The sequence below is a fragment of the Sciurus carolinensis genome, chromosome 19 (genome assembly GCF_902686445.1).
Source record: "Sciurus carolinensis chromosome 19, mSciCar1.2, whole genome shotgun sequence".
NCBI classification, from domain to species: Eukaryota; Metazoa; Chordata; class Mammalia; order Rodentia; family Sciuridae; genus Sciurus; species Sciurus carolinensis.
This window is the reverse complement of record NC_062231.1, coordinates 14,964,179-14,990,279: the sequence shown is the minus strand read 5'-3', so window position 1 is coordinate 14,990,279 and position 26,101 is coordinate 14,964,179. Positions and strand designations below refer to the sequence as shown.

At 47.0% G+C, this 26,101-nt stretch overlaps 1 protein-coding gene across 3 annotated transcripts in view; it reads left to right on the top strand.

The window, feature by feature from the left end:
• Nucleotides 1-26,101, top strand: part of Irak2 (interleukin 1 receptor associated kinase 2) — a 54,882-nt gene that overhangs the window by 16,078 nt on the left and 12,703 nt on the right. The window contains exons 3-9 of one of the 3 annotated variants that reach the window (XM_047535006.1): nt 9,039-9,146; nt 13,938-14,044; nt 16,270-16,464; nt 16,547-16,611; nt 19,793-19,907; nt 21,574-21,683; nt 23,152-23,347. In XM_047535006.1, coding sequence (XP_047390962.1) covers nt 9,039-9,146; nt 13,938-14,044; nt 16,270-16,464; nt 16,547-16,611; nt 19,793-19,907; nt 21,574-21,683; nt 23,152-23,347 — 896 coding nt within the window. Of the gene's footprint in view, nt 1-9,002; nt 9,147-13,937; nt 14,045-16,269; nt 16,465-16,546; nt 16,612-19,792; nt 19,908-21,573; nt 21,684-23,151; nt 23,348-26,101 lie in introns of all 3 variants that reach the window. The other 2 variants (XM_047535005.1, XM_047535007.1) reach the window with 2 other exon arrangements.

Sequence of the window (26,101 nt, the reverse complement as noted above, 5' to 3'; positions counted from 1 at the left end):
TTCAATGCCTTCTCTGGCTATAAAACCAAACTCCTTTACTTGGACCCTCAGAACACTTATTCTTTTTTTTTTTTTTTTTAATATTTTTTAGTTGTAGATGGAATCAATGCTTATTTATTTTTGTGTGGTGCCTAGGATCGAACCCACTGCCTCACATGTGCTAGGTGAGTGCATTACCGCTGAGCCACAACCCCAGCCCCAACACTTATTTTTTATTTATTTATTTATTTATTTGTGGTACTGGGGATGGAACTCAGGGCCCTGTGCTTGCAAGCCAAGCACTCTATCAACTGAGCTATCTCCCTAGCCCTATTCTTTTTTATAGAATAGAGTATTGTTCAATTCTAGAACCCGAAATGAAGCCATTTGAGATTGTTTAAGGCTGGGCACAGTGGTGCACACCTGTTCCCAGTGACTCAGGAGACCACTGCAGGAGGATTGCAAGTTTGAGGCAGCCTCAACAATTTAGGAGGACCATGTCTCGGAAAGGGCTGGGGTATAACTCAGTGGTCGAGCACTTGCCTAGAATGTGCAAGACCCTGTGTTTCCTCCTTAGCACTGTGTACATATACATGCAAAATTATGATATGAAAATTTAATACCACTGTGTGACTCTTAGGTTTCTGATGCTTCAGGTTGCTAAAGGAACTTGGGAGGTGTTCAGATTTTTATCTTCCATCTGTGGTTACCATCTTCCTGGGAGTTTTGCAATTTTCACACAGTCTGTTGTTGGTTGTGCAATCCTGACGGTTTTAAACTTGGGTTTGGTGTCTCTGCCAATGTCATTTCCTTCCTGGCTCCGGGCTCTTTTTGAGAGGGGAATTTTGGGCGACTGCTGACATGAAACAGAATGGTGCCTCTGTTTTCCAAAGAGGCTGGGCTGTTGCAAGGTCCAGACGGGGTTCCTGGGTTTGGTCTCCTGTAAGGTTCTGCACATCCACCTCTTTCCAGCCTGTAGGGAACAACAAAATGGGGAACAGATTCTGACCCTGGGGCTACCAGGTCGTTGCTACTAGAGCCGGAACTGAGTTGGGCCAAGACTCAGCAGGCAAGGACTCCAGGGTCTCTAGATTCTAGGAATAACTTGTATTTAGCACCTAATGTATGCCAGCAAGCATCTTTTCTTGTTAGCTTTATTTTATAGTTTTGGAAACTGAGACTGAGAGACAAGGACCTTGCCCCAAACCACATAGCTTATGAGAAATGGGCCTGAGATGGGAAATGAGGTCTGCTTGACCTTAACCCGTATTTGAGTAAGTTACTAGAGGACATGATTCACTTTTCCCTTCTGAAAAATGGGTACAAACATTTCCCTGTTTACTTTGCTTGTAAACCAGAAAGCTTCACACTGGCAAAAGATAGTAAGGTCTGGGGCCAAGATTGTGGCTCAGTGGCAGACTGCTGGCCTAAGCACATGTGAGGCACTGGGTTCAGTCCTCAGCACCACATAAAAATAATAAATAAAATAAAAGCATTGTGTCCATCTACAACTAAAAATATTTTTAAAAAAGATAGTAAGATTTTTTTTTAGTTATTGTCTTGACACTCAGGACAGATCACCTGACTTTTCCTTCCTTGTATTAGTTCTTCCATGGGGGTGGTTAATAATAGGGCTGGGGATATAGCTCAGTTGGTTGAGTGCTTGCCTCGAAAGCACAAGGCCCTGGGTTTAAATCTCCAGTACTGCAAAAATTTAAAAAAAAAAGTTTTAATCATTATTGGTTTCTTGGGAGTGGTGTGATAATGAACAGAGGGGCATGTGCAGTGTATTCAAACTGGTTCCCAAGTTTTCAGAGGGAAGGTAAGGTGAGCGGCCATTTATTTATTTTATGTTTTTTGCAGCCCTGGAAATTGAACGCAGGACCTCCCGCATGCTAAGCAGGCGCTCTGCCACTGAGCCAAATGCCCAGCCCAGCTGTCACTTATTGAACTGCTGTGCACTAAGCTGCCTGACTGGGCTCCTCTGTGTTGCAAGTTTTGGACACAGATTATGCATTAATCAGGGCAGGCTAGGTTATGCTGCAATAACACAACCCAGGAAATCTCAGTTGTTCAACACAATAAAGAATGACCTCTTACTCCTGTGGTCTGGTATGGGTCAGGCCACCCCCTGCTTTGTTGTGTAAGTGACAGCATCTTCTCTTAAGGCCTACTGGCCAGACCAATTATGGGCTCCAGTCTAATTGCAAGGGGAGGCTTGAATGATGTGAGAGGGAAATGAGTGGGTGTTTGGTAAGCATTGTCTCAGCCGCAGGTTATCTCACTGCAAGGGGGTTTATGAGAAAGTCCTGCCTGGGACAAGGTCCCCTGGGTCTAACTCTTGCCCTTCTTCCCCTCAACTCCTTCAGCCCTACCACTAAGGTCTTTATTCAAGGAGATGTGCCAGACTGTTTTCTGTCTCAGAAAATAGAACCTTTGGACATGCTGCTCCTGCTCCTTTGAACCCTGGTCTCTCCCCACCTCTTCTGCATTCTACCTGTGACTGGTTTTCTTCATCTGGGTCTCTGCTTAAATGGTACCTCCTCACTAAAGTTTTCCCTGGCCACCCTATAGAAGTAGGCCAACCACACCACCCTCCCTGAAGTCTTCTACCACTGAACTATACCCGAGCCCCTAGAGAGCTTTTATTTAGCCAGCTTAATGTAGACTCTGTCCATTTTGATAAAGGGTGGCATCCCCAGTCCCTAACAGCGAATGAGTGAGGCACCTTGGTCACCTTGGCCGTGAATGAGAGTCTCTGGAGAATTAGGGTGAGAGCAATCCAGGAAGACAGATCCTGCCCTCATATTTGCCTGATTTTGTATCTGGCTTGAGCTGGGAGTTGGGGGTTGTGTGCCGTGTGCAATAGACTGGGGATACCCAGGAGGATGGAGACTGGAGATGCGGAAGGGAGGGAAAAGCAAGGACCCAGAAAACTGCCTTTATCCCTGACATGGGCAACTGGCCCCCCGGGATTAAGCTGTGTGCTTGGAGGGATCCATTCCAGCCAGGCGTCAGCTTCAGGATTAAAAACAAATACACAGGTATTGCATCACTGTCTAGCTCGAGGGTGAAGGGTGGGGGATTTCCCCCGAGTGTGCTCACCAGAGAAGGACCTTGTGACCTACTGAGCCCCCTCTGCCTCAGTGAGGGGGCCTGGATTTGCCATTGTCCTAAGTGTCCCCAAGCAGCAAGTGGGGGCCCTGGGGTCACCTAAGTCCTCAACATGCATAAACCTCCTTCATTCCTTTCCACTGAGGGAAGTGGGAATAAATACCAACTGTAAGTCCCTATTCTAGCTTCCGCTTTCATGGAGTAAAAGACAGACCTTTGCCCCAGAGCTACCATTTGAATTAAGTAGGCCACACTTAGGGGAACATGCATAAGAAAAGAAGGCCCACCTAGTTGGGGAGGGCCTATGATAATTTTAACTGCAATAAATAATAATAGCTCCTATGGTTGCTAAAAACTCTGTCCTGTCCCCATGCCAATCCAATAATGAGGACATAGTGTTGAGAAAAAGGAAAAAGACACTTTGCTCGCAGAGGAGAAACACAGGGGACTGCTGGCCCAAACATTGTGATTCTGTCCATCATGGGGAACAGGGATTTTTAAAAGTGATTCAGAGAAAATGAGATTAGGGAGGAGAGATCAGGAAGATCAGGGAAAAGAAGATCAGGGAGAAGTTTAGGGAAAAAAAGATCAGGGAGAAGTTTAGGGAAAAAAGATAAGGGAGAAGATCAGGGAAAATATTGGGAAAAAGAAAAAAAAATGTAAGTTTCAAAGCAATAAGGGATATGGTCAAAGCATCAAGTGAATGTCTGTTACAGTGTCTCTATTTTTTTTTTTTAACTCAGGGGCACGTGACCACTGAGCCACATCCCTAGCTCTAGTTTGTATTTTATTTAGAGACAGGGTCTCACTGAGCTGCTTAGCGCCTTGCTTTTGCTGAGGCTGCCTTTGAACTCGAGATCCTCCTGCCTCAGCCTCCTGAGCCGCTGGGATAACACTCGTGTGTCACCGCGTCCAACTTAGCTTGTATCTCTTGAGCATTTATTCATCTCATGGCAGATCTCACTTGGAGGAGGGTCCAGTTCCTTGTCTGATTGTCAGAGGAGGGAGCTGAGACTGGGAGAGGCCACCTTGAGCAAGCCCAGCTGCAGACTACATGCCAGAAGGCTGGGAGGCCAGTAACTCAGTAATTGATTCATGCTCATTAGAGAGAGAGAGAGAATGTGGGACATTCCCAAAATACTAAGGAGAGAGAAGGAGAAACGCCCATCAACCAGCCATAGTGAGCTGTGACTGGGACACCAAGAAGCGTTGCTCCCTCCACCCTCTGTTTTCCTGCTGCCCGTGACTCCACTGCTGCTCTGGGTTAGGTCTGCTGCTCAGCCTCAGCTGTCAAAAGCACCCGGATCTAATCTGATTGTCTAAGAACCAAGTTGTCAACCCCTTCCTGCTCACTGCCACCAGCATCCCCCTTACTTAGGGGTCCCCAAATGGCCTGACCTCCTGAGTGCCACAAGACTGGCCACAAGTGCACAGGCAGGGGGGAGCAGGTCCCTGCCTGACTCCTATGTCACTTTGCCCCCATGGCCACTACCTCTGGGGCCACCCACCAAGTTGCTGCCCACCTGGATTCAGTTTCGAGGAGAGCATTTAAAATGTGGAAAACCCTTCTCTCTTCCATGACTGCCTCAGAGACCCTAGCTGGGAGCCAGAGGTGTGTTTCAGGTAGTGAGAAGGGACAATCCATGACTGCTGTCTTTACATTTCTCATCACACTGAGCCCAGGATGGGCCCTGGAGGAGGTGGGTTATCATTTATTCCAGCTCCTCTGAAACGGGCAGGAAGCTCAGGGGATTAGGAAACTAATGCAGACATTCAGCTGCAGCCATAGAGGCTAAGGTGGCTCAGTCTGCAACAAAAGCTTCTTGTTTTTAGTTGTAAATGGACACAATACCTCTATTTATTTATTTATTTTTATGTGGTGCTGAGGCTCGAACCCAGTGCCTCACACGTGCCAGGCAAGCTCTCTACCACTGAGCCCCCGCCCCAGCCCCTCACTTATTCCTTGAGAGGAAAAAAAGTGTACTTCTAGAAGTGTGAGGCTGTCCTGTGTGTCAGGATGAAAACTCTCACCAGCCTGCTTCCTTCGCCTCATTCTGCCGTTGCTGTTCTATTTTTATATTACCAGCATCCTGGGGTGGCAGCTTGAAAGAGTGGGCGTTGTATCTGCTTAGCAATCAGAGAGCTAGTTTCCAGAGAACAAGGGCAGAGAGGCCACATTTTCTCTGTCTTGTGGTTTTTTTTTTTTTTTTTTTTGGTACCAGGGATTGAACCCAGGGGTGCTAAACCACTGAGCCACTTTCCCACCCCTTTTTATTTCTTTTGAGAGATGGCCTCACCACATTGCCGAGACTGGCCTCTTACTTGTGATCCTCCTTCCTCAGCCCCCCACCCCCGAGCCATTGGGATTGTAGGCGTGTGCCACCACGCCCGGCTGTCCTGCAGCTTTGATGGTAGGAAAAGAGGCAAAGACCTGTCCTGCCTCTTCCAATTCAGACATATATCAGCAACTCCAGGGCAGAAATGAAGGTGTTTAATAATTTTTGCTTTGGTTTCTTTTTTTGTGTTGCTGGGGATGAAATCCAGGGCCTTGTTGCTTGCTGAGCCACACCCCCAGCCCAAGTTGTTTGATGTTTATTCATATTATTTATTGTTTGCATTTAAAAGACATTTAGCCAGGCCTCATAATTCATGTTTGTAATCCCAGTTACTCCAGAGGCGGAGGCAGGAGGATTGCGGGTTCAAGGCCAGCCTGGACAGTTTAGCAAGTTCTGTCTCAAAATAAAATAAGAAGGGCTGGGGATGGAGCTCAGTGGTAGTGTTGTACCTTACTAGCATGTATGAGGCCATGGGATCAGTCCCCAGTATTGCAGGAAAAAAAAAAAAAGACATCTAATCCCAGAGCACACTGAGGCAGGGGTTTTGAGAAACTGAAACTTCTCGTGGGGCCTGACATTGGCTGTCAGCTGATGTCTGTGGCTGGGTGTGGCCCTCCAAGTGTGACTAGGTGCCTCCTGTGTGGGAGGATGGCTGTCATCCCAAGTGAGCCAACCAGGTTCCCTTGAAGGCTGAGGCCCTGCCAATGCAACTCCTCCCCATGTGTGTCCCCACCTCCGTGCCCTTCGGTGTGACCCAGAGTGCCAGGTGTAGGCTGCTGTGTGTCACTGAGGAAAGAAGAAGAAAAAAAGAAGAGCTGGACTCTCCCTAGGATGAAAACATAGAGAAGGGAGCTTCCTGTATTCCACACGGGTGGAGCCCTCAGAGGTCACCAAAGGGTCTGGTGGCTTTGATGTTCCTGACGATTATGACTTGATAGAGGCAAAGGTTTGAACTGAGCAAAGCCGTCATCAGTGGGTGGGACACTGAAGATAAGCGAGGCCGGATGGTCTCCTTCCCCCAGTGGAAATTAAGGCTCATACAGACAGGGCCAGGTACCTCGTCTGTGGCGGCCAGGGCTGTGCCCAGTGCAGATGTGACCCTTGGGGAGCATCGCATACTGTGGGCCTGGCCTCTGTAGGTCACTGTTGGGACCCTTCCTCAACCAGTATCCGGGAGCCACCTCTGCCCTTGGGCTTCACACACAAGGTCCCAAGGATGCCACCAATGTGGCCGTTGGAGGAACATGACATTCCCACCTGACATGGTCTGTGGATGGCAGTTGACAGGAGAGAGGCAGTGTCCCTGGAAAGAGAGCCGAGGCTGGGAAAGAAGAGGCCTTGGAGCAGCATGAGGTAGGAGCAGGCAGCTCTGTTGCAGACCCGCTCTTGAATCACTATTCTGCCGTAATTGTTCTTTGTTTTCCTGTTTGGGGACCCATTGTTCCGAACGTGGGGCCAGGTGGCTGCCGGGAAGGAGCTGCTGCTAGAGTCCCCTCTGCACTGTGTGAGGACCCCAGGGGAAGGATGACGTGCTGCTGCCCACCCTATTCTGGGAGGACCCCACTTTCCTGACTCAGGGCCTCCTCCTTGCCGTGTCCCTGGTCTGCTCTCGTGACTTCCCTGATTGTTTCCTTACATCAGATGTCAGGTTAGTGTGTGTGTGGGGGGTACTTGGAGCGAAAAATAGAACATACTTGGAGAGGTGAAGGTACAAGTTAGTCAGATTGGAGTCACTGGAGGGCTGACTCACGAGCTTGCTGGCTTAGGAACTGGGCCAGCAGCGTCCCCAGGCAGGCTGCTCACTGCAGTGTGGAAGATCCATCCTAGTCATTATGTGAACTCACTTGCTCACTAGTTTTTTTCTTAACAAATATTCTTTACTATGCAAATAATGCATGATCATTGTTGAAAAATTCTATGATATGAATAAAGCTAAAAGGAAAAGAAAACATACAATATGAAATCCCTGCTACTCTCTCCACCCAGAAATAATCACTGTTATAATATTTTGGTGTGTATTCTTCCGGCTCCTCTTCTCCTTTTCTCTTTATTTTGTTTATTTATTTTTATTTTTTGAGGTACTGGGGTTTGAATCGAGGGCCTTGCATATATGCTAGGCAAGTGCTCCACCACTAAATCACATCTGCAGCCCTTTTTATTTATTTTTATTTTTAGGCAGGGTTTTGCCAAATTGCTAAGGCTAGCCTCTAATTCATAATCCTCCTGCCTCAGCCTCCTGAGTGGCAGGGATTACAGGTATGGCCACCATGCCTGCTCCTTTTCTCTTCATATATAGATTTCTTCTATACTTTTACACATATTTTACCCCAAACTACTAACATATGACATATGCTTTTCTGTTACTTTTACTCTTTTTATTCAACAGTATGTTCTTGGCACCTTTCATGTCAATGGATACAGTCATACGTCTTTTAACTTATTATTATCCAGAGTTCAGTGAACTATCACCCATATTCCAAATCTGGCCTGCCTCTTGTTTTTATAAATAAAGTTTTATTGGAACACGATTAATTTACATAGTGCCATGGCTGCTCTTGTTGCTTTGATGGCAGAGGAAAGTAGTTGCAGGAGAAACCATTAGAGGCCCACGAAGCTTCTAGTATTTTCTGCCTGGTGCTTGTCAGCCCTTGCCCTATTTCTCGTAACTGATTTGGTGGGTTTCATTCTTACTTCTGTGACTGCGTCAGCACCCCCTCACAGTACCTTTGGGGTTTCCCAAATCCATGCCAATGGGAAGTGATTGCTCGTGAGAAGGCAGGAGGCTTCTGCAGCCAGCCCTGCCCGCCTCTGGCTGTGTGATCGTGGGCAAACACTTACCTGCTCAGGTCTCCCATATTTAACAGGGATGAAATGCAAAGACATGAGGATTTAATGTCTCTGACGCTGGGTCTGGACCTGGCATGGTTGGTGCTCTGTAGACATGCTGCTGAGTAGTATAGTAGTATAGACTCCCATCTACAAACTGGGGAAGGATACATGTGTTGCATGAACTGTGGAAGGGAAGCTGTAGGACAGCAAGAACTTTTATGCCTCTGGGTGTAAGGAGCAACTTACAAGGACAGTTTTTTTTTTTTTTTCTTTAAGTGCTGGCGTGGAACCCAGGGCCTTGTGCATGCAAGGCAAGTGCTCTACCACTGAGCTACATCCACAGCCTGGGAATGGGTATTTTTAAGTTGCTCATGTGTTCAGGGGAAATGGCTAGTCTTCAAAGCCTTTTCACACCTTTGTTCTTTTCTTGCTTACAAAAGTCCTGCAAGGGAGGCAAGTGGATATCATCATCATCATGATCTCCCTTTTATAGGTAAGGAAGCAGGGCCTCAGGGATGGAAAGTGACTTGTCTGAGGTCATACATCTGGCATGGTCAGAAACCAGGTGTGTGCAACACAGAACGTCAGAGCAGCGCATCACCAGGCATCTTCGTGCATTGACGTGGTCCAGAGAGAGGAAGACCCTTCTCCCCAGGCCTTCTGTGACTGTAGGGCAGAACCAGCCTCTACATGGCTACCCTACGTCAGGAAACCAAAATGACCTTCTTTCCACCTTGTTTTAAGGGAAACCAGTTCCTGAAACCAGACCTTCTCTCCCAGCCTCCCCAGAGATGGTGAAACCAGGACCTGTGGCAGCTTCTGTGAGAAACACCCAGGATGAGCAGGAAAGGGGGCAACCCATGAGGCCTGCCACCTTCCCAGGCCCAGGTATCCTCAATTTAATTTGAATTTTTAACAAAGCAAATTTGTTTAAGGAAACAAAGGTGTATCTAGAAGGATATTCAACTCAGCCTGTCAGATCAGAACTTTAGCAGTGGGGGATAGAAAACTGACAGACTGTCACAGTGATAAAGTATGGTTCACGATGACGCAGACACGTGTATACACATGGAGATGCAGTCAAATGTGATGAGTTAAAAGTGGGGGAAAAGCCACCCCTGTCATCCCAGCCACTCGGAGGCTGAGACAAGAGGATCTTGAGTTCAAAGCCAGCCTCAGCAGCTTAGCAGGGCCCTAAGCAACTTAACGAGACCCGGTCTCAAAATAAAAAGGGTTGGGGATGTGGGTCAGTGGCTAAGTCCCTTTGGGTTCAATCCCTGGTACCAAAAAATAAAAAATAAAATTGAAAAAAAAAATTGAAAAAAAAAAGCTGTAGTCCCAGCACTTGGGGAGGCAAGACTGAAGGATTGCTTGAGCCCTGGGAGTTCCAAACTAGCCTGGGCAAAACAGGGAGACTCTATCTTAACAAAAACCAAAACCCCAAAACGAACAAATAAGAAACAAAAAGTGCAATAAATCGGTAACAACAACGACAACAACAACAAAAATATATACATGTGTAGATGGCCTGGTGGTGTAAGTCAATGATAAAGCATGTGCTTAGCATGTGTGAGGCCCTGGGTTCCATCCCTAGCACCTAAATAAATAAATAATCCAAAAGGGCATATAGAATTCGCTCCCGTATTGTGTGGTGCTGGGGATGAGCCAGGGCCTAACAGGTGAGGCAGGCACTCCACCGCTGAGCTACATCCCAGCTCTTGTTTGTTATCATCTTTGTCAAAAAAAATAACAGCTCAGAAATTGAGGACCTTCTGTGTGCCAGGCCCTGTTGTTGTAAGATGCTGACTTATTTACTCCTCAGCCAGTGGTGTGAGTTAGGTATTGTTCTTACCTCCACCGATGAGGCTTTGAAGCTCCGCCTAGCCAAGGTCAGTTGCTGCCGTGTTTTACTGGTGGCCTTCCCAGTCATCGGCACAGGTTGCCTCTGCGTGCGGGCCGTGGGCAGGGTACCTGACTCTGTTTTCGTCCAGAGCCCAGCTTTCACAGCCCAGCTGTGGGGAGAGGTGGGGTGCCACTCCCCAACCCCTCCCCTCTGTTAGTCACAGTTCTGCTGCTTTGTCTTGAAGTCCCTGAGACAGAAGGAGAGTGACTCCCTGAAGGGCACGTGAGTAGGAAGAAGTGATGGAGTCATGGGATCTGGTCGCACATGTCCCTAACTCCTGCACATACTGCTGTCCCAGAGCCTGGCAGACCACTTCAGATTCGTCTCCATCCCTTTGTGTCCAGACAGGGGCTGGGGGACAGTTCGCCAAATGAGAAAAAGGAAAGGGAAACCCATACTTGGCCTCTTGGTCTCCCTCTCACCCCTGGAGCTGAATCTCACCTCCTCTCTCTCCTGTGACCTTCTGAGTGGCACGCCAGAGATCCCAAATCCATAAAATCTCAGTTTACTGACCCAGTTTCCAGAGGCCAAAGAACGCACTGGCCAAGAGGAGCAGGTTTGGGACATAAGGCAGGCTTGTCTTTGAATCCTCTTGTATCACTTTCTAGCAGGAGAATGACTCAGCCTCCCATACCAAAGTTTCTTCTGTAAAAATAACAGAACCTATTCCATGCTGTCAAAGGATCATACGCTTCAGTGTTGTCACCTAAATCAGTAGTGCTCACTAAATGTTAGCAGATACTAGAAACATTCCAGACACTCTAGCTAGGTTGAATATGGGAAGTTAATTTCAGACCACTGAGTCTGGATAATTTCCTGTAACTAAACATATATTTTTAAAGTACGTCTAGGTGTGATGGCACCTGTGTTCCTAGCAACTTAGGAGGCTGAGGCAGGAGGATCACAAATTCGAGGCCAGCCTTAGTAACTGTGCAAGACCCTCAGCAACTTGGCAAGACTCTGTCTCAAAATAAAATAAAAAGGACTGGGGCTTCAGTTCATGGTAGAGCATTTGCCTAGTATGGGCACAGCCCTGGGTTTGATCCCCAGTATCTGTGCCGCCCCACATATACACACACAAAAGAAAAGAAAGAGGAAAAAAGTGCAGACCTTTGACCAGCAATTAAAAATAAGGGGACCGGTCCAGTGGCCAAAGGGAAAAATAGCAATAAGATAGGGGAATTCTAGGGGAGCACCCATCAGAATGGAGCAGGTAAACAGGTATAGCAGTTCCTTTCAGGAATCATTATCTGAGTTACTATAAAAGCATGCGTCACCTGGTCACCTTCACTACCAGCCTTTGCAATGTTTACTTTCTTGCATGGCCCAGGGAGCAGATGTGCCTGGGCAGGACCGGGTGATCACTGCATTGTGAGACAGGAAGTTGATGGTCTGTTTGCCCAAACTGAAAATGGGAGAGTAATCACTCACGGCATCAGATCAAAGCCTGCCTTGGGAAAACCCCAAGGTTTCACATCAGAACAGCCACGTCAGGACCTAGCACAGAACTTGCGCCACCCTACTTACACCGACAGCAGGCGAACCTGCGTTCTACCCGCAAAAGCAGGTATTCTAGAAAGAGTTCTGAAAGAAGTGTCTGCTGTTTTTTTTTTTTTTTTTTTTTTTTGGTGAACAGTTTTCAGAGGGTGAACTCTCAGTGTTTCGGAGACACTTCACGTAGATGGTGCCTCCCCTGGCCTTGCTGGATAAATGAGGCACAGAAGTACATTCTGGTCCTCAGGCCTTCCAGGTCCTCTGTGAAGCTCACAGCAGATGCCAGTTGCTTACTAGCTGTGGCACACACCAGCCCTGCTCCCCAGCCCACAGCCACAGTGTGTGTGCACATACACAGGCACGTACGTTGCTTTTCTTGCAGAAGATCTTCAACATGCACAGATTCCATGAAAGCAGCACAGCAAAATCTCCCAACCCCCAAATCCCGTACCTATCACCTACCCACAGGTCACCCATGGCCCATCTGGCATGTCTGCTATTTTGACCTCCTCTTCTACTTTTCTGTAGATAATTATTTGCAAACTCTTTTTTTTTTTTCCAGTACTGGGAATTGAACCCAGGGATGCTTTACCACTGAACCACATCCCCAGCCCTTTTGATTTTGATTTTGAGACAAGGTCTTGCTAAGTTTCCCAGGCTGGCCTCCACCTTGCCATCCACCTGCCTCAACCTTTTGAGTCACTGGGATTATGGGTGTGTGCCACTCTACCTGGCTTAAAGCATTTTCATATGGGAAATTCCAAACACTGAAAAAACAGTTTAATGACCCTTCCTGTCCCCATCAGCTCACTCAGTGGTGATCAACGGATGATGAAACTTCTGATTACAGTTGTTCCTTAATTACCATGGGCTTGGTTCTAGGACCTCCATGGCTGCCAAAATTGTGGACAATTACAGTGGTGTTTGCAGATAACTTGTGCAGGTCCTCCTCCTTTCAATCATCTCCAGATTACTTGTAATACCTAATACAATGTACGTGCTGTATTAAATAGGTGTTACACTATTTTCCATCTGAGCTTGATTGACTACATTGGTGCAGAACCCACAGGCATGGAGGTCCCGCTGCGCTTCCAACCCAACCCTCGTGGCAGGAGAATCCCTTCTCCTCCTCTTCTCCCTGCTCTTTAGACATAGAGGGGGGGTCTTTGAAGATGACTGTTCTGGGGGCTGGGAGTGTAGCTCAGTGGTTGAATGTGTGCTTAGCACATGCCAGGTCCTAGGTTCCATCCCCAGTTCCATCTCTTCTACCACAGTCACCCCTGTGAGGAGCTAAGACTAAATCCCAGAGGAGGTGAGGGGAGAGCAAGCAGAGATGCGGGCTGAGAGCTAGCGCTCCTTGTCTAAGTCACCTGTTGTGGTGTTGACCCAAACCCCATTGCCTTTTCCCAAAATCACCCGGATAGAGGCAGCCTCTCCCCCAGCTAGTAGCCCTCTTGGCGTGGGGACAGACCTCAGTGATCCACCCAAGTCAGGAGATGAATTACACATGTGAAGCATTTAGAACAGGGCCTGGTGGATCCACTGTGCTGGGCCCGCCTGCTGCCCTGCCTCTGCATGGTGGATCCACCGCCTCAGTCCCCCCCACCCCACATCCACTTACCAAAAACATTTCCCTATGGGGTATTCGGAGCAACTTGGGAGGCCGAGGCAGGAGAATCCCAGCCTGGGCAACTAGTGAGACCCTGAAGATTGTTGTTCTTGGGGCTAGGGCCATAGCTCAGTGGTAGAGCACCCCTGGGTTCATCCCCAGCACTCCCTGCCACCCCATAATATAAAGCTTCCCATCTTTCAAGGACAGGTTGAATGCCTCTTCCCCCCTGAAGCCCTCCTTTCTCCCAGCCCTCTGTGGTCTCTTCAGCCTCCGACAGCACTCTCCCATGGGCTTTGTCCTCAGAGGTTGCTCACTGCCTTGTGAGCTGCTATGGAGGTTTCTGGAAGGCATGCTTGGCAGCTGATTAGCCTGAGTGGGCGTTGGCACAGGGCAGGGGGATTTCCAGCTCCACCGCACACCAACCATGTGTCCTAGGTGTGTCCCCACCTCTAGTGCTTCCGTGTCTCCACCTGTCAAGTGAAAGGGTAAATAGCACCTGTGTCACAAGTTGTCACATGGCTTAAATGAGGTATGTTTACTGTCATGTGGTGAGTGGCAGGAAGTGGCAGCACTGAGAGAGCTCTGGGCTTGGTCTGGGTACTAGATGGGAGCCTACCCCTCAGCTCCTCCTGCTCCAGGCCAGTCCTGACCCTAAGTCCTTCCTTTCCAGGGTCCGATCCAGCCAGAGACCAGCAGCAGGCCTCTGTCCCGCTTTCTTCTCAAGAGGCTGTCCTTCATTCCTTACGACCTCAACTCCCCACCTCCCTGGATTCAAAGGTAAATCCCCCTCTGCTTCTACCTCGGCCTGCATCGCCCAGTTCATTTCTTTATCCAGAGACCAGTTTGGGGGTGGGGAGGAGAAAGGGGTCCCATCAAACCCATCAAATTACTTGGGGCCTCCAAGACTACAGGCATAGGTGGGCGACAGAACCTGCAGGGTGAAGATGAGTGCTCTTTGCTGAGTGCGTTTTTCTTTTCTTTTCTCTTTGTGAGTTGCCGGGATGGATCTCAGCCCCTCACACATGCTGGGCAAGCCCTGCACACTGAGCTACTCCAGCCCCAATACATGTTTTTAATGGATTTTCCCATCATTTGTGTCTGAATGAGCTGAGTTGCTCATTGGCATCCTTCCCCCTCCAAATGTGTGGGCACTGCGGTCATTTGCTTATAAACCCTTGCCCCTGACTTTTTCAACTCAGTTGTCCTGGGTTGAGTAACTCAGTCTGAACTAGCCTGTATTTTGAATGATTTGGGTTTTAGGATGCACTGACTTGGGTGGGTCTCAAGGACTTTTACCTTTATGGGCCCCTTCCTTTGTTAAAACAAAAACAAAAACAAAGAACCAGAATTGCTTTTTCTGACAACATTTATATTCAGATAAATATTAATCCACATTGGATTAATGAAAACATTGGGCTGGGGATATGGCTCAGTGGTGGAGTGCATTCTTATGCATGAGACTCTGAGTTCCATCCCAGCTCTGCAAACAAAACAAAACGAAACAATTTTTAAAATTCTGACTATAAATTTATTTTCTTCTAATTTAAAAGAAATTAGGGCTGGGGAAACAGCTCAGCTTGTAGATCGAACCCTGAGTTCGATCCCCCAGTAACCGCCAAAAAAAAAAAAATAAATAAATAAATAAAATAAAACAAATAAAATAAAAGAAATTAAAATGTTTTCATGGTCCTTGAAAGTATTACAGGCCCAGTGTCTTGGGTAGGAGGCAGCTGCGTGGATATGGCTAATGAATCTCTTCCGTAATGAACTCTTCTGAGCAGGGTTTTTCATTTTTAAAACTGTTTTTAAGCCTGGTGCAGTGGTGATGCCTGTAATCCTAATGACTTGGGAGACTGAGGCAGAAGCATCACAAGTTAGAGGCCAGCCTCAACAACTTAGCAAGACCCTGTCTCAAAATAAAAAATAAAAAGAGACTGGGGGTGTGGCTTAATGGTTCAGTGTCCCGGCACCCCCCCCAAAAAAAAAGTTTTCCAAGGTGATCTAATCCCTCAGGAGAATGATCATGGTATAATATCAAGAGAAAAAACCAGAAATAGGAACTTTGAATAGTGTAGAGGAAAATGGGGTGGGAGAGGATGGGGGACAGAAAGAGTAGAATGAAACAGGCAGTATTACCCTATGTGTATGTATGAGTACATGAATGGTGTGAATCTACATCGTGCACAACCATAGAAACGAAAAGTTGTACTCCATTTGTGTACAATGAATTAAAATGCAGTCTGTAAAAATAAAATATTTTAATAAAAAAACAACAACCCCTCCCCCCCAGAAATCCAAGCTATATTTGTGTGCAGCCAAGTCCCATTTTTGCTAAATAAATCCTGTGTATTTATCTGGCAGGAAATACACTAAACTTTAATAGCAATTAAATAGATAATGGGTTTATGGAGAATATTGTGCCCCTAATTTTCTAAAACTGTTAATAAGAGCATGTGTAACTTTATCAAATTTCAATTTATATGTACTTTATTTTAAAAAGCGGAGGGACTGAAGCAGAGCATCTTTTTATAGGCTTCCATGTGCACCAAGACTCCGAGACTCTAATTAAAGAATTGTGCTTGGCTTTATGAATTCATTTCCCACTTCCAGAGGCCTGGGGGCCCAGCATCATACTATGTTTAGGACTGAGAGCACCACGCGTGGCTGTTGACCGGATGTGTGACCTCACTTTAGTTCTTTGACTCTCTGACACTGATATCTTAGTGAATCTTCAAAATGACCCTCCGGGGTACTATTATTAGCTTCCTTTTTACCAGTGAGGAAATTGAGGCTCAAAGGGGTTGAGTAATTCATTCAAGGTCACAGAGCAAGTTCAAGGTGCAGTTGGGGTATGAGCTCAGGCCCATCTGTGTCCTTTTTACCACTTCCTCCTGAATAAGATAACCACTCCACCCTCTCAGCTCTGGTTTCCAGGGTCCCTGGAGGTAGCAGGGAAAGCCAGCTTCCATGGTAATCTCATTCTCTTCTCTCTGAATTCTTAGGACTTCAGCACCTCTGTTCCACAGCAGGAAAAATGTTTGAGCATGACTGAAGAAAGCCTTTTCTGGAGTGAGGAAGATGTAGTCCAGGCAACCGATGACTTTGACCAAAGCCACAGAATCAGTGAAGGCACCTTTGCTGATGTCTACAGAGGGCAAAGGCATGGGATGCCCTTAGCCTTCAAGAAGTTCAGAGAGGTGAGCCTGATGGGTTTCTAGAGAGGAGTGGAGGCTGCCCAGGGGAGGCTAGGTCTTCATGTTCCCGCATGTTTCTCCACAGACAACCTGCTCAAGTCCAGGGTCAGTGGAGAGATTCTTCCAGGCAGAGGTGCAACTTTGTCTTAGGTAAGTTCCCCTTTGGAAAATATTTGTTCAGTTATAATAACTGGCAGTCCCTATATAGTGCTTCCTATGTGCCAGGCGGGTGTGGTGGGAAGCACTCTGTTTTCTCTCTTCCTCTTATAAAGCCTCTAATGCCATCATGGGGTGGGGGTGGCACCCTCCCGACCTCATCTAGTCCTAATTACCTCTCAAAGGGCCTACCTTCAAATACCATTACCATGTGGAATTTGGGGATTAAGTTTCAAACACATGAACTCTGGGGGACACATTTAAATCAATATATAAACTCATTCAGTCTTTGCAAGAACACTATAACATAGCTACTGTTATCATTTTGTTTTATAGATAGGTCAGTGGAGGCACGGAGAGGTTAGGTGTCTGGTCCACAATCACAAAGCTAATAAGTGGTAGAACCAGGATTTGAACCTACGTGGTCCGTGTCCAGAGTCCATGCTTTTCCTATGTAGCAAGTATGTGCATAGGTTAGAATTATAGAGGAAACCTGGCTCACTCCATACCCTTCTTTTCATATGGGAAGAAATATGTTTCTATCCCATTCTTTGAGATAGGCAGAGAGTTATGAATTGCAACTCTGATAAATCCATCTTAAAGTTGTAGCCCAGAAGAACTAAGAATGGACTTTACAATTTTAAATGGTTGGGAAAAAATATTCTATGACACAGGAGTATTATATAAAATTCAAATTGTGGTGCCTATAATAAAGTTTTATTGGGAACATAGCCATGCTTACTTATTCCTAGATTATCTGTACCTATTTTTGTACTACAGGGTACAACTGAGTAGTTGGAACAGCGACCGTATGACCTACAAAGTCTAACCTATTTACTAACCAGTCCTTTGCTGGAAAAGTCTTCTGAGGGACTGGGTAGTGCAGTGGTAGTGCATGTGTGAGACTGAAAAAAAAAAAAAAAAAACAGATTTACTGAACCCCAGTGAAAAGTAATAAAGGTCTTCAAAAGTTATTTTCAGGGGCTGGGGAGATAGCTCACTCGGTAGAGTGCTTGCCTTGCAAGCACAAGGCCCTGGGTTCGATCCCCAGCACCCAAAAACAACAACAACAACAACAACAACAACAAAAGTTATTTTCAGCTGGGTGCAATAGTTCATGCATGTAACCCCAGCTACTTGGGAGATTGAGGCAGGAGAATTGCAGGTTTGAGGCCAGCCTCAGCAACTTAGTGAGATTCTGTCTCAACATAAAAAACAAAAAGGGCTGGAGATGTAGCTTGGTGGTAGAGCATCCTGGATTCAATCCCCAGTACCACAAAAACAAAAGTTATTTTCAAATCTGCTCATTTTGCAAATGGGTAAACTTGGCCAGAGACGTGAAATGGGCCTTCCAATCCCAGAGCTGGGTGGGGACTGGGAAAGCTTGTTCACAGTCCTGGGAACGTTGTCCTGGCTCTCCCTTCATGAATTGATGAATTTAAATGCATATTGACCCCCTATCACATGCTGGCCACGCGATGCATGATTATTATGGAGTAATGCATGATTACAATGGCGTATTTTAAGAAATACAATTTTGAGTACTGGGTGTGTAGCTCCATGGTAGAGCACTTGCCTAGCATGCATGAGTCTTTCCATAGGTTCTATCCTTAGTATAGAAAAAAATCTATAAATAAGAAAATATAAAGTACATGTATTAACATTTTATTTTTTTATTTGTGATAGTGGTGATTGAACCCAGGGTCACTGTACTACTGAGCCACATCTCCAGTCCTTTTATTTCATTTTTGAGTTAGGGTCTTACTACATTACCCAGACTGACCTTGGAACTCATGATCCTCCTGCCTCAGCCTTCTTAGTAGGATTACAGGTGTGCACCACTGTGCTCAACACCTTTTTTCGTTTTGCAGTGCTGGGGATGGAACCCAGGGCTTTGCACATACTAGGCAGGTACTGCATCACTGAGCTGCACCCCCAAGCTTTCTAAAAATTTTTATTTTGAGATAGGATCTTGCTCAGTTGCCTAGATTGACCTCAAACTTGTGGTCCTCCTGCCCTTATCTCCCAGGTCACTGGAATTATAGGCAGGTACTGCTATGTCCAGGATTGTTTTAATATATCTTTCATTCTTTCTCTTTTCATTTATGGATGTGAGTGCACACATACACATACACATCTATACACACACACTTCATCAAAACTGTAAATATAATTCTGCTTCCACTTTGGCAGAGTGCCTCAGTGGAGTCGGCAGTCACTCCTCATTCACTGATTGAGATAACGGGAGCTGTCCAGCCCTTTCCTGGGCTCCAGGGCGTGCAGACTTGAAGCTGTCAGTCCCTGCCTTGGAGAAGTTAATTCCAGTGGGGGACTGACCTGTAAATAACTAAAGGTCATGATAATTGTGGAAAGGAAATAGAGGAGGGTGGAGAGATCAGGCTGCGGGGAAGCCGGGAGGCGATGGGATGGGAAGGGGTGTGACCCAAGGCAGAGGAGAGGGGAATGAAGGGGACATTCTGAAAACTGCTGGTGGCGAATGGTGACGCATTAGATGCAGGACGTAAGAAAGCATCCAGGAAGTTGGATGGGTGGTATGCCCACTGCAGACATAATAAATAAAGGTGGAGAAGCAGGTTTGGGACCTGCTGAGACTAAGATGACATTGACTTGAGCATCAGGATACAGTTAGACATTCAGGTGTGGAGCTGAAGATGGGGCCAGGAGTTTAGGGGTTTGGGATTGTTCCTAATAGCAGCAAATGGAGGCGCTCAACTGCAATAAACTCTTATTTCAGAGAAAGGCAAAAGAGGAAGGTCTTAGTAAAAAAGACCAAGAAAGAGCAGCCAGAGAGGAAGGAGGAGATTCAGGAGGGAATGGTGACTGAGACCCAGGGGGAAAGGATTGTGGGGAAGTACCCCAGTCTCAGAGTCAAACTGACGTGGACCTGGGTCCTGGCTTCATGGCTTGCTGGCTGTGGCCTTGGGCACGTTCCCTAACCTCGAGGCCCCTGTTCCTGGAGATTGGGTGGTGAAGGTGTCACACTGCAGAGCAGTGCAGCAAGGCGAGGCCCTTAGGGGTTGGAGTGAGTGTAAGGCCCCTGGGCGGTTGCTGGTGTCCTTGTGGGTGGAGAGGGCAGAGAGGGCAGGCGGTGGGGATCCGTCTTTGACTCTTCTTGCTGTCTGACTCGTCACCCTGCACTGACGCCTGATTTCAGATGTTGCCACCCCAACATCTTACCTCTGCTGGGCTACTGCTCTGGAAGACAGTTTCACAGCCTGATCTACCCCTACATGGCAAATGGTTCTCTACAGGACAGACTCCAGGATCGGGTAAGGGACTGGGTCACAAAAAGAGATCAGGAATAGGTAGCACCCAGTTAGGGAATCAAGTTTAAAGACTTACAGGAGGCCAGAGGGGAGAAGGTCACTCATGGAAGACCAGGGAGGTTCAAGAAGAGAAGATGGGTCAAGGGAGAGAAGATCGGAGTAAATATCTTCAGGAAAAACCTGCGTAAAAATTATTTGACAAGAGGCAAGTCAAGAGCAAGCCAGAGGTATCCCATGGTACTAATTATGTTCATCATTGTTCTGGAGGTATTAGCCAATTTAGCAGGATAAGAAAAATAATTAAGAAGAAAGAGTATGGAAAAGTGGAGGTGAATTTTTATTACAAATGTTCATCCAATATATACCTTTTTGCTTATGTTTTAATGGACTGTAGATGTAAGAAAGATGTAAGAAACTGGTCTGACTCTGGGTAGGATAACTAAGCAGCTGGGACACAGAATGGAAGGAAAACTTACACCATCTTCCCTTTGATACCTATTACGTCATGTGAATGTAACACCAGCTAAAATTTATAGTTGCTTATAAGATCCTCAGACAGGTTAGGGAGTTCCTCCACAACCCAGTTGTTGCTTCCTTTAGCAGGAACCAGACGAAACAATTAATCATGGTGTACAAAGGGTCGCCAACTATTCTGAGCTCTCACTGTTTGCCAGACATGTGTCATTTCTTTTTGGCCTTGCTACAACCAAAGAGGTCCCCCCTTGCCCCCATTTTCCAAAAGAGGGGTCTCTGGCACAGGTACAAAGTGACTTGCCTGAAGAGGCACATTGCTAGGCCAGTTGTTAGGAGATGTGGAAGCCAAAACAGTGATTGAAAAACAAGTGGTGATTTCACCTGGGAGACTCAGGCTCAGAGTGGCAGTGGCAGCTTCTGGGAGCAAGTGGGAGGCTTCAGCCCATTCTCCACTCCTCTCGGTGCTAGTGAGGTACACACGAGATGGGCGTAAGGCCCATGTGCGTGGCTTGCAAACACCCTAGCTTCTTTTGCAAGAGGGAAATCTGAGTGCTACCCCTGTCATCATAAAAATGACTGCTCTTGATTGAGCACCTACTGTAAGGCAGGCACTATGCCTTGCAGTCCTTTGAATCCTTAAAATGGTCCTAAAGCAGGGTAAACCTTTCCATATTTTTCTTTTTCTTTGCTTTTCTTTTCCCTTCCTTTCTTCCTCTTTCCCTCCCTTCTCTCTGTCTCTTTCTTTCTCTCTCCCTCCGTTTCCCCACTTGCTTGTGTATCATGGTGATTGATGACATCTTCCTTCCTTCCTCCCTTCCTCCCTCCCTTCCTTCCTTCCTTCCTTCCTTCCATCCATCCATCCTTCCATCTGAACCCAGGACTTTACACACACTAGGTGAGCACCCTATCACTAAGCTACACCCCCAGCCTGACATTTCTATTTTTACCCAGGAAACAACCTCAGAGGCATTAAATGTCTTTTCCAAAGTCGCACAGCTAGTGTGTGTCTGCAGTGGGATTTACACACAGTTCTGTCTGATGCAGGTGTCATAGTTCCATGTCAGTGGATCACATGGCTGAGCCCTGTTGTGAGGATAGACGTGAAGGACTAGGGGAGAGAGGAGACTAGGATCAGGCCATCAGGACCTTAGGAAGGGGCAGGCATGACTGTTTCTACTCCTCTTCTTTCTTTTAGGGTGGCTCGGAGACCCTCCCCTGGCCCCAGCGCATCAGCGTCTGCTCGGGGCTGCTCCGTGCTGTTGAGCACCTGCATGGCCTGGAGATCATCCACAGCAACATCAAGAGGTGAGAGTCAGGCTGGACCTGCCAAGGGCCTGGGCTGCAAGGCGGGGCCCAGCTCCTGTTCTCGGGTTCCCCTTCCTCTCTCTGCCTCTCTTCTCTTTGCTTTTCTTTCCCCACCTTTCCTCCCCTGGGTGTCTTCTTTCTCCTTGTTATACCCTCAAAGACCATTGCTTCTGGGCCGTGCCTGCTGGTTGCCCTCTACACGCATGCCTGCCTGTCTCCACATTTGTCTTTCCGAGCTGCTCTTTTCCCAGCAAGCCCTCTGCACCTCGGTTCATTTCTCTCTCCACTCAGCAGCCAGTGTGGACCCCATCCTTGAGCTTTGGGCCATGTCTGCCAGCCCCTCTGGAATTTTGAGTTCCCTGATCAGGCTCTTCTTGGAGACCCATGCCCTGCTGCTTGTGTATCATGGTGATTGATGACATCTTGTCAGGAGAGCTTCCTGCACCCCAGCATTTCAGGATCATGTGTCCAAGAATAAGAGATCACAGCATGAGTTTCATCATGGGTGTGATTTCAGAAAATCTGACAGTACCAGCTCTGGAACCACAGACCTCACAGTTCCTCAAAGGTTTCTTTCCATTTGAGACATGCAAATGTAGAAGCCCTTTCCTCTTTTCTCTCCCCTGATTTTCATGGCATTGCATTAGCAATTGTATTATTAAGGAAGGAACCGGAAAGGCTAGAGGTCATCACTGGCGTACTACCCTGACTCATCAGTGGGCCTGTGGTCTTTGTTTCTTTTCTTTCTTTTTGCAGTGCTGGGAATGGAGCCCAGACCCTGGCACATGCTGGGCAAATGTTCTACCACTAAGCTGCATGCCCAGCCCAGCCATTTTTTAGTTTAATCCCTTCCTACATAGATCCTTAGCTGTAGGGTGACAGTTGCCTGGTTGCCAGTTCATCTTCTGTTCCCCCTCTTTATTTAAACATGGTGAATATCTCCCCACATTGAGTATCATCCTGGTTTTAGTGACTACTTAATCTTCCTTTGAAGGGAAGATTTGAAAATATACACGTAGCCTAACTTATCTCCCCTCTTTCAAATTCTTTGAGTTATTTCCCACCAATGCCCTTTTTATTCCCTTAGGATCTGGGTGTGTTCAGTCCCAAGGGATGCTGATATTTTGACTTGCATCAGCCAGGCAGAACTGGGGTCAGAAGAGGTTTGGAAGGGACCAAATTGGCATACTGCCTGGGCTTGGCAAGCTGAACTGATCAGAGTTGACAGGCTCCACCTCTGTGGCCACTTTCCTGGGGCAACCAGACTAATTCTTAACTCCATCCCCATTTGCTAGAGGAAGTGGGTTCTCAGCACCCTGCCTTTGCCTGACTGATCTGGCTCAGGAGCTCTGTGTTGAGGGTCTTCAGTGACCCCCCACTTGCAGGGGCTGACATTGCCCACCACTAAGTCATCTTCCATGGCAACCCTCCAGGTCAGAATGAGAAGAGTCTCTCTGCTTTTCTACAGCTCCAATGTTTTGCTGGACCAAAATTTCACCCCCAAGTTGGCTCATCCAGTGGCTCACCTGTGTCCTGTCAATCAAAGGTCAAAATACACCATGATGAAGACCCACCTTTTCCAGACCTCCGTGGCTTATCTGCCAGAGGATTTCATCAGGGTGGGGCAACTGACGAAGAGAGTGGACATCTTCAGCTGTGGAATAGTAAGAACTTCCCTCTCTGCTCAGACTTGGGCCGTACTCATTTGTCTTCCCACAGCTCCTTTGTAAGCCCAGGACATAGTGGGTTCTACCCCTGGCACGGGGCGGGGTGGGGGAAACCTATGTGACAGACTGTATGTGGTTCTAAAAGGCTCAAATATTCCCTCTGTGGCCTGTTAGAAAAATATTTGCCAACCCTTGAAGTAAAGGCATTCCTGATTGTCGGGGTTCTAGAAGGCTACAGACATTATCTCCTGACTTCCCTAATTCTATGTCATTCATCCAATTGTCTGTGGGTTTTCGCTCATTTGTTTGTCCACTGTGCAATCTTCTATCCTGTGTCCAGCAGTCATTCAGTGTCCATTTACCCACCTAGCATCCCTCCCTGCCATCACCTCCAGACTTGCTCTTCCCGACTGTGTGGCAGGCCCGTGAAGTATAATGTAACTACAACACATTTCCTCCCCCAGGAAATATAGCAATCCCCAAGGTATATCTCTGTAGAACACACCCCAGTTCCTTGAGATCTCTATAGAATCCATGTGTGAAAAGGGTTTTGTAGCCAATCATGTTTGGAATATACTGGGTTAAACAAAGTCAAGCAAGTTTCTTTATCATTGTGAATTCATCAGAGAAAGGGGTCGGGGTTTCCTGAGTTCACTGGACCTTGTTTCCTCAGAGTTATCTGTCAGCATCAGTATTCCATGGAACCCAGTCTGGGAAACACGGACTAGAAAAGCGGCAGCCCGTTTGACCTCAGCCAAGCACAGACCTTGGGCCTTGCCCTCTCTTCTACTCCAGTCTTGAAGTCTGCATTTCCTGTCTCTGATCATGGTGTCTTACCCAGTCACATCTGCCACCAGAGCCCTCATCCGAGCCTCTGTGTGCCACATGCAGCTTCCTTCTGCCTTCAGCTTGTCCAGCTCTGCCGACTTCCTTCCCTCCCTTGGCCCATTTTGAGTTTTCCTGCTCCTTTAAGAACCAGTGGGCCTGGCATGGTGATGCATACCTGTAATCCCAGCTACTCAGGAGGCTGAGGTGGGAGGACTGGAAATCTAAGGCCAGCCTGGGCAACTTAGTGAGACCCTGTGTCAAAAAATGAAGAGTGGGGTGGGTGTGGGGGTTAGAGCTCAGTGGTAGAGCACCCCTGCATTGAATCCTCATTCCTGTAAAAAAATTTTAAAAATTACAAAAAAAAAAGTAAAAAAAGAACCTCTAAGACCAGACTGCTAACTGCCAAGTACCTAGACTAGCTGTTACTTTCAGTCCTGTGGCCTAGATTACATCACCCTTATTTCTGGGCCTCAGTTTTGTCTTCTGCAAAATGGAAGTAATGGTACCTATGGAAAGTAATGGAATTATATACATAAACTGGTTAGCACAGTACTCTGCACTCATCAAGGTATTTGTTTATTGATTTATTTATTTATTTATGCTGGGGATGGAACTAGGGACCTTGTGCATGATAGGTAAGTGCTGTACCATTGAGCTGTACCTCAAGCCCTCTTCGTTGTTGTTTCTTTCCTTTTTCCTTTTTTTTTTTTTTTTTATGTGGTACTGGGGATTGAACCCAGGGACACACTGAGCTACATCCCCAGCCCTCTTTCAAGGTCCAGACTGGCCTCCATCTTGCGATCCTTCTGCCTCAGTCTCCCAAGTAGCTGTGCCACTGGGACCTGCTCTCAGCATTTTTTGTTGAGCACCAAATGACTGCTGGAAAGGGCTCATCCATTACATCTGTGCAAGAGGCAGAGGAAATGTTTGCTTATTAATTTCCCCTTGTTCTCTCTCTTCCTGGAAGGACCTGGACTTTCAGTTGACTCCAGTCCCACTTGCTGTGGTGGTGCCCTCTTCTGCACCCCCGCCCCCGGCCACGTCCAGTCTGCTTTTAACCCTCTGACCCTGGGTCATTCTGCCAGTAAATGGGACCCCATTCCACCTTGACTGGAGAAGGGTTTTGGGAGAAAGATTTGACCCCGAGGGTCGAATGTTCATTCCTGTAACATTCACATATGCTTGATCCCCATTTCACAATGAGGACACCGAGGCTCAGATTTTAATTGTCCAAAGATCACCTGAGCATGTGAGGAACTGTCACAGAGTTTGAACTCAGGCCTGTCTGACCTTAGAGCCCTTTACCACCACACTTATCTCTGCTGCAAATTGTTGTTCAAAGGTTTCCTGTTTATTAAGACACTTGCCACAGTTTATCAGTTTTGTGGTAGCTCATACTGGCACAGGGCTGCGCTTGTTTGCAAGTAGATGCCTTAGTGAATAAATAATGGTAGTAAGTTCCGTGGAAGAGATATGTCCCTAAGACTTTCTGTGTAGAGCAGACACCTGTACCTGGATTCCTTCTCTCCCTGAGATTGACACAGCAACGTCAACTGGCCATTTCTGGTGAGGTTTTTTGTTTTTTGCTTTTTTGAGAGTTCTGGGGATTGAACCCAAGGATGCACTACCACTGAGTTACCTCCAAGCCCTTTTTATTTTTTATATTTTAAGACAGGGTCTCACTAAATTGCCCAGGCTGGCCCCAAAATTGCATCCACATGCCTCAGCCTCCTGAGTCACGGGGATTATGGGTGTGTGCCATTGTGCTTTGGTGCTGATGGCATTTTTTTTTATGGTACTGTTTTTTTTATTGGTGCATAATAACTGTACATAATGGTGGGATTTGTAATTACATGTCATACATGCACACAGTATAATAATTTGGGCAATACCATTCCCCAGTATTTTCCCTTTCTCTCCCTT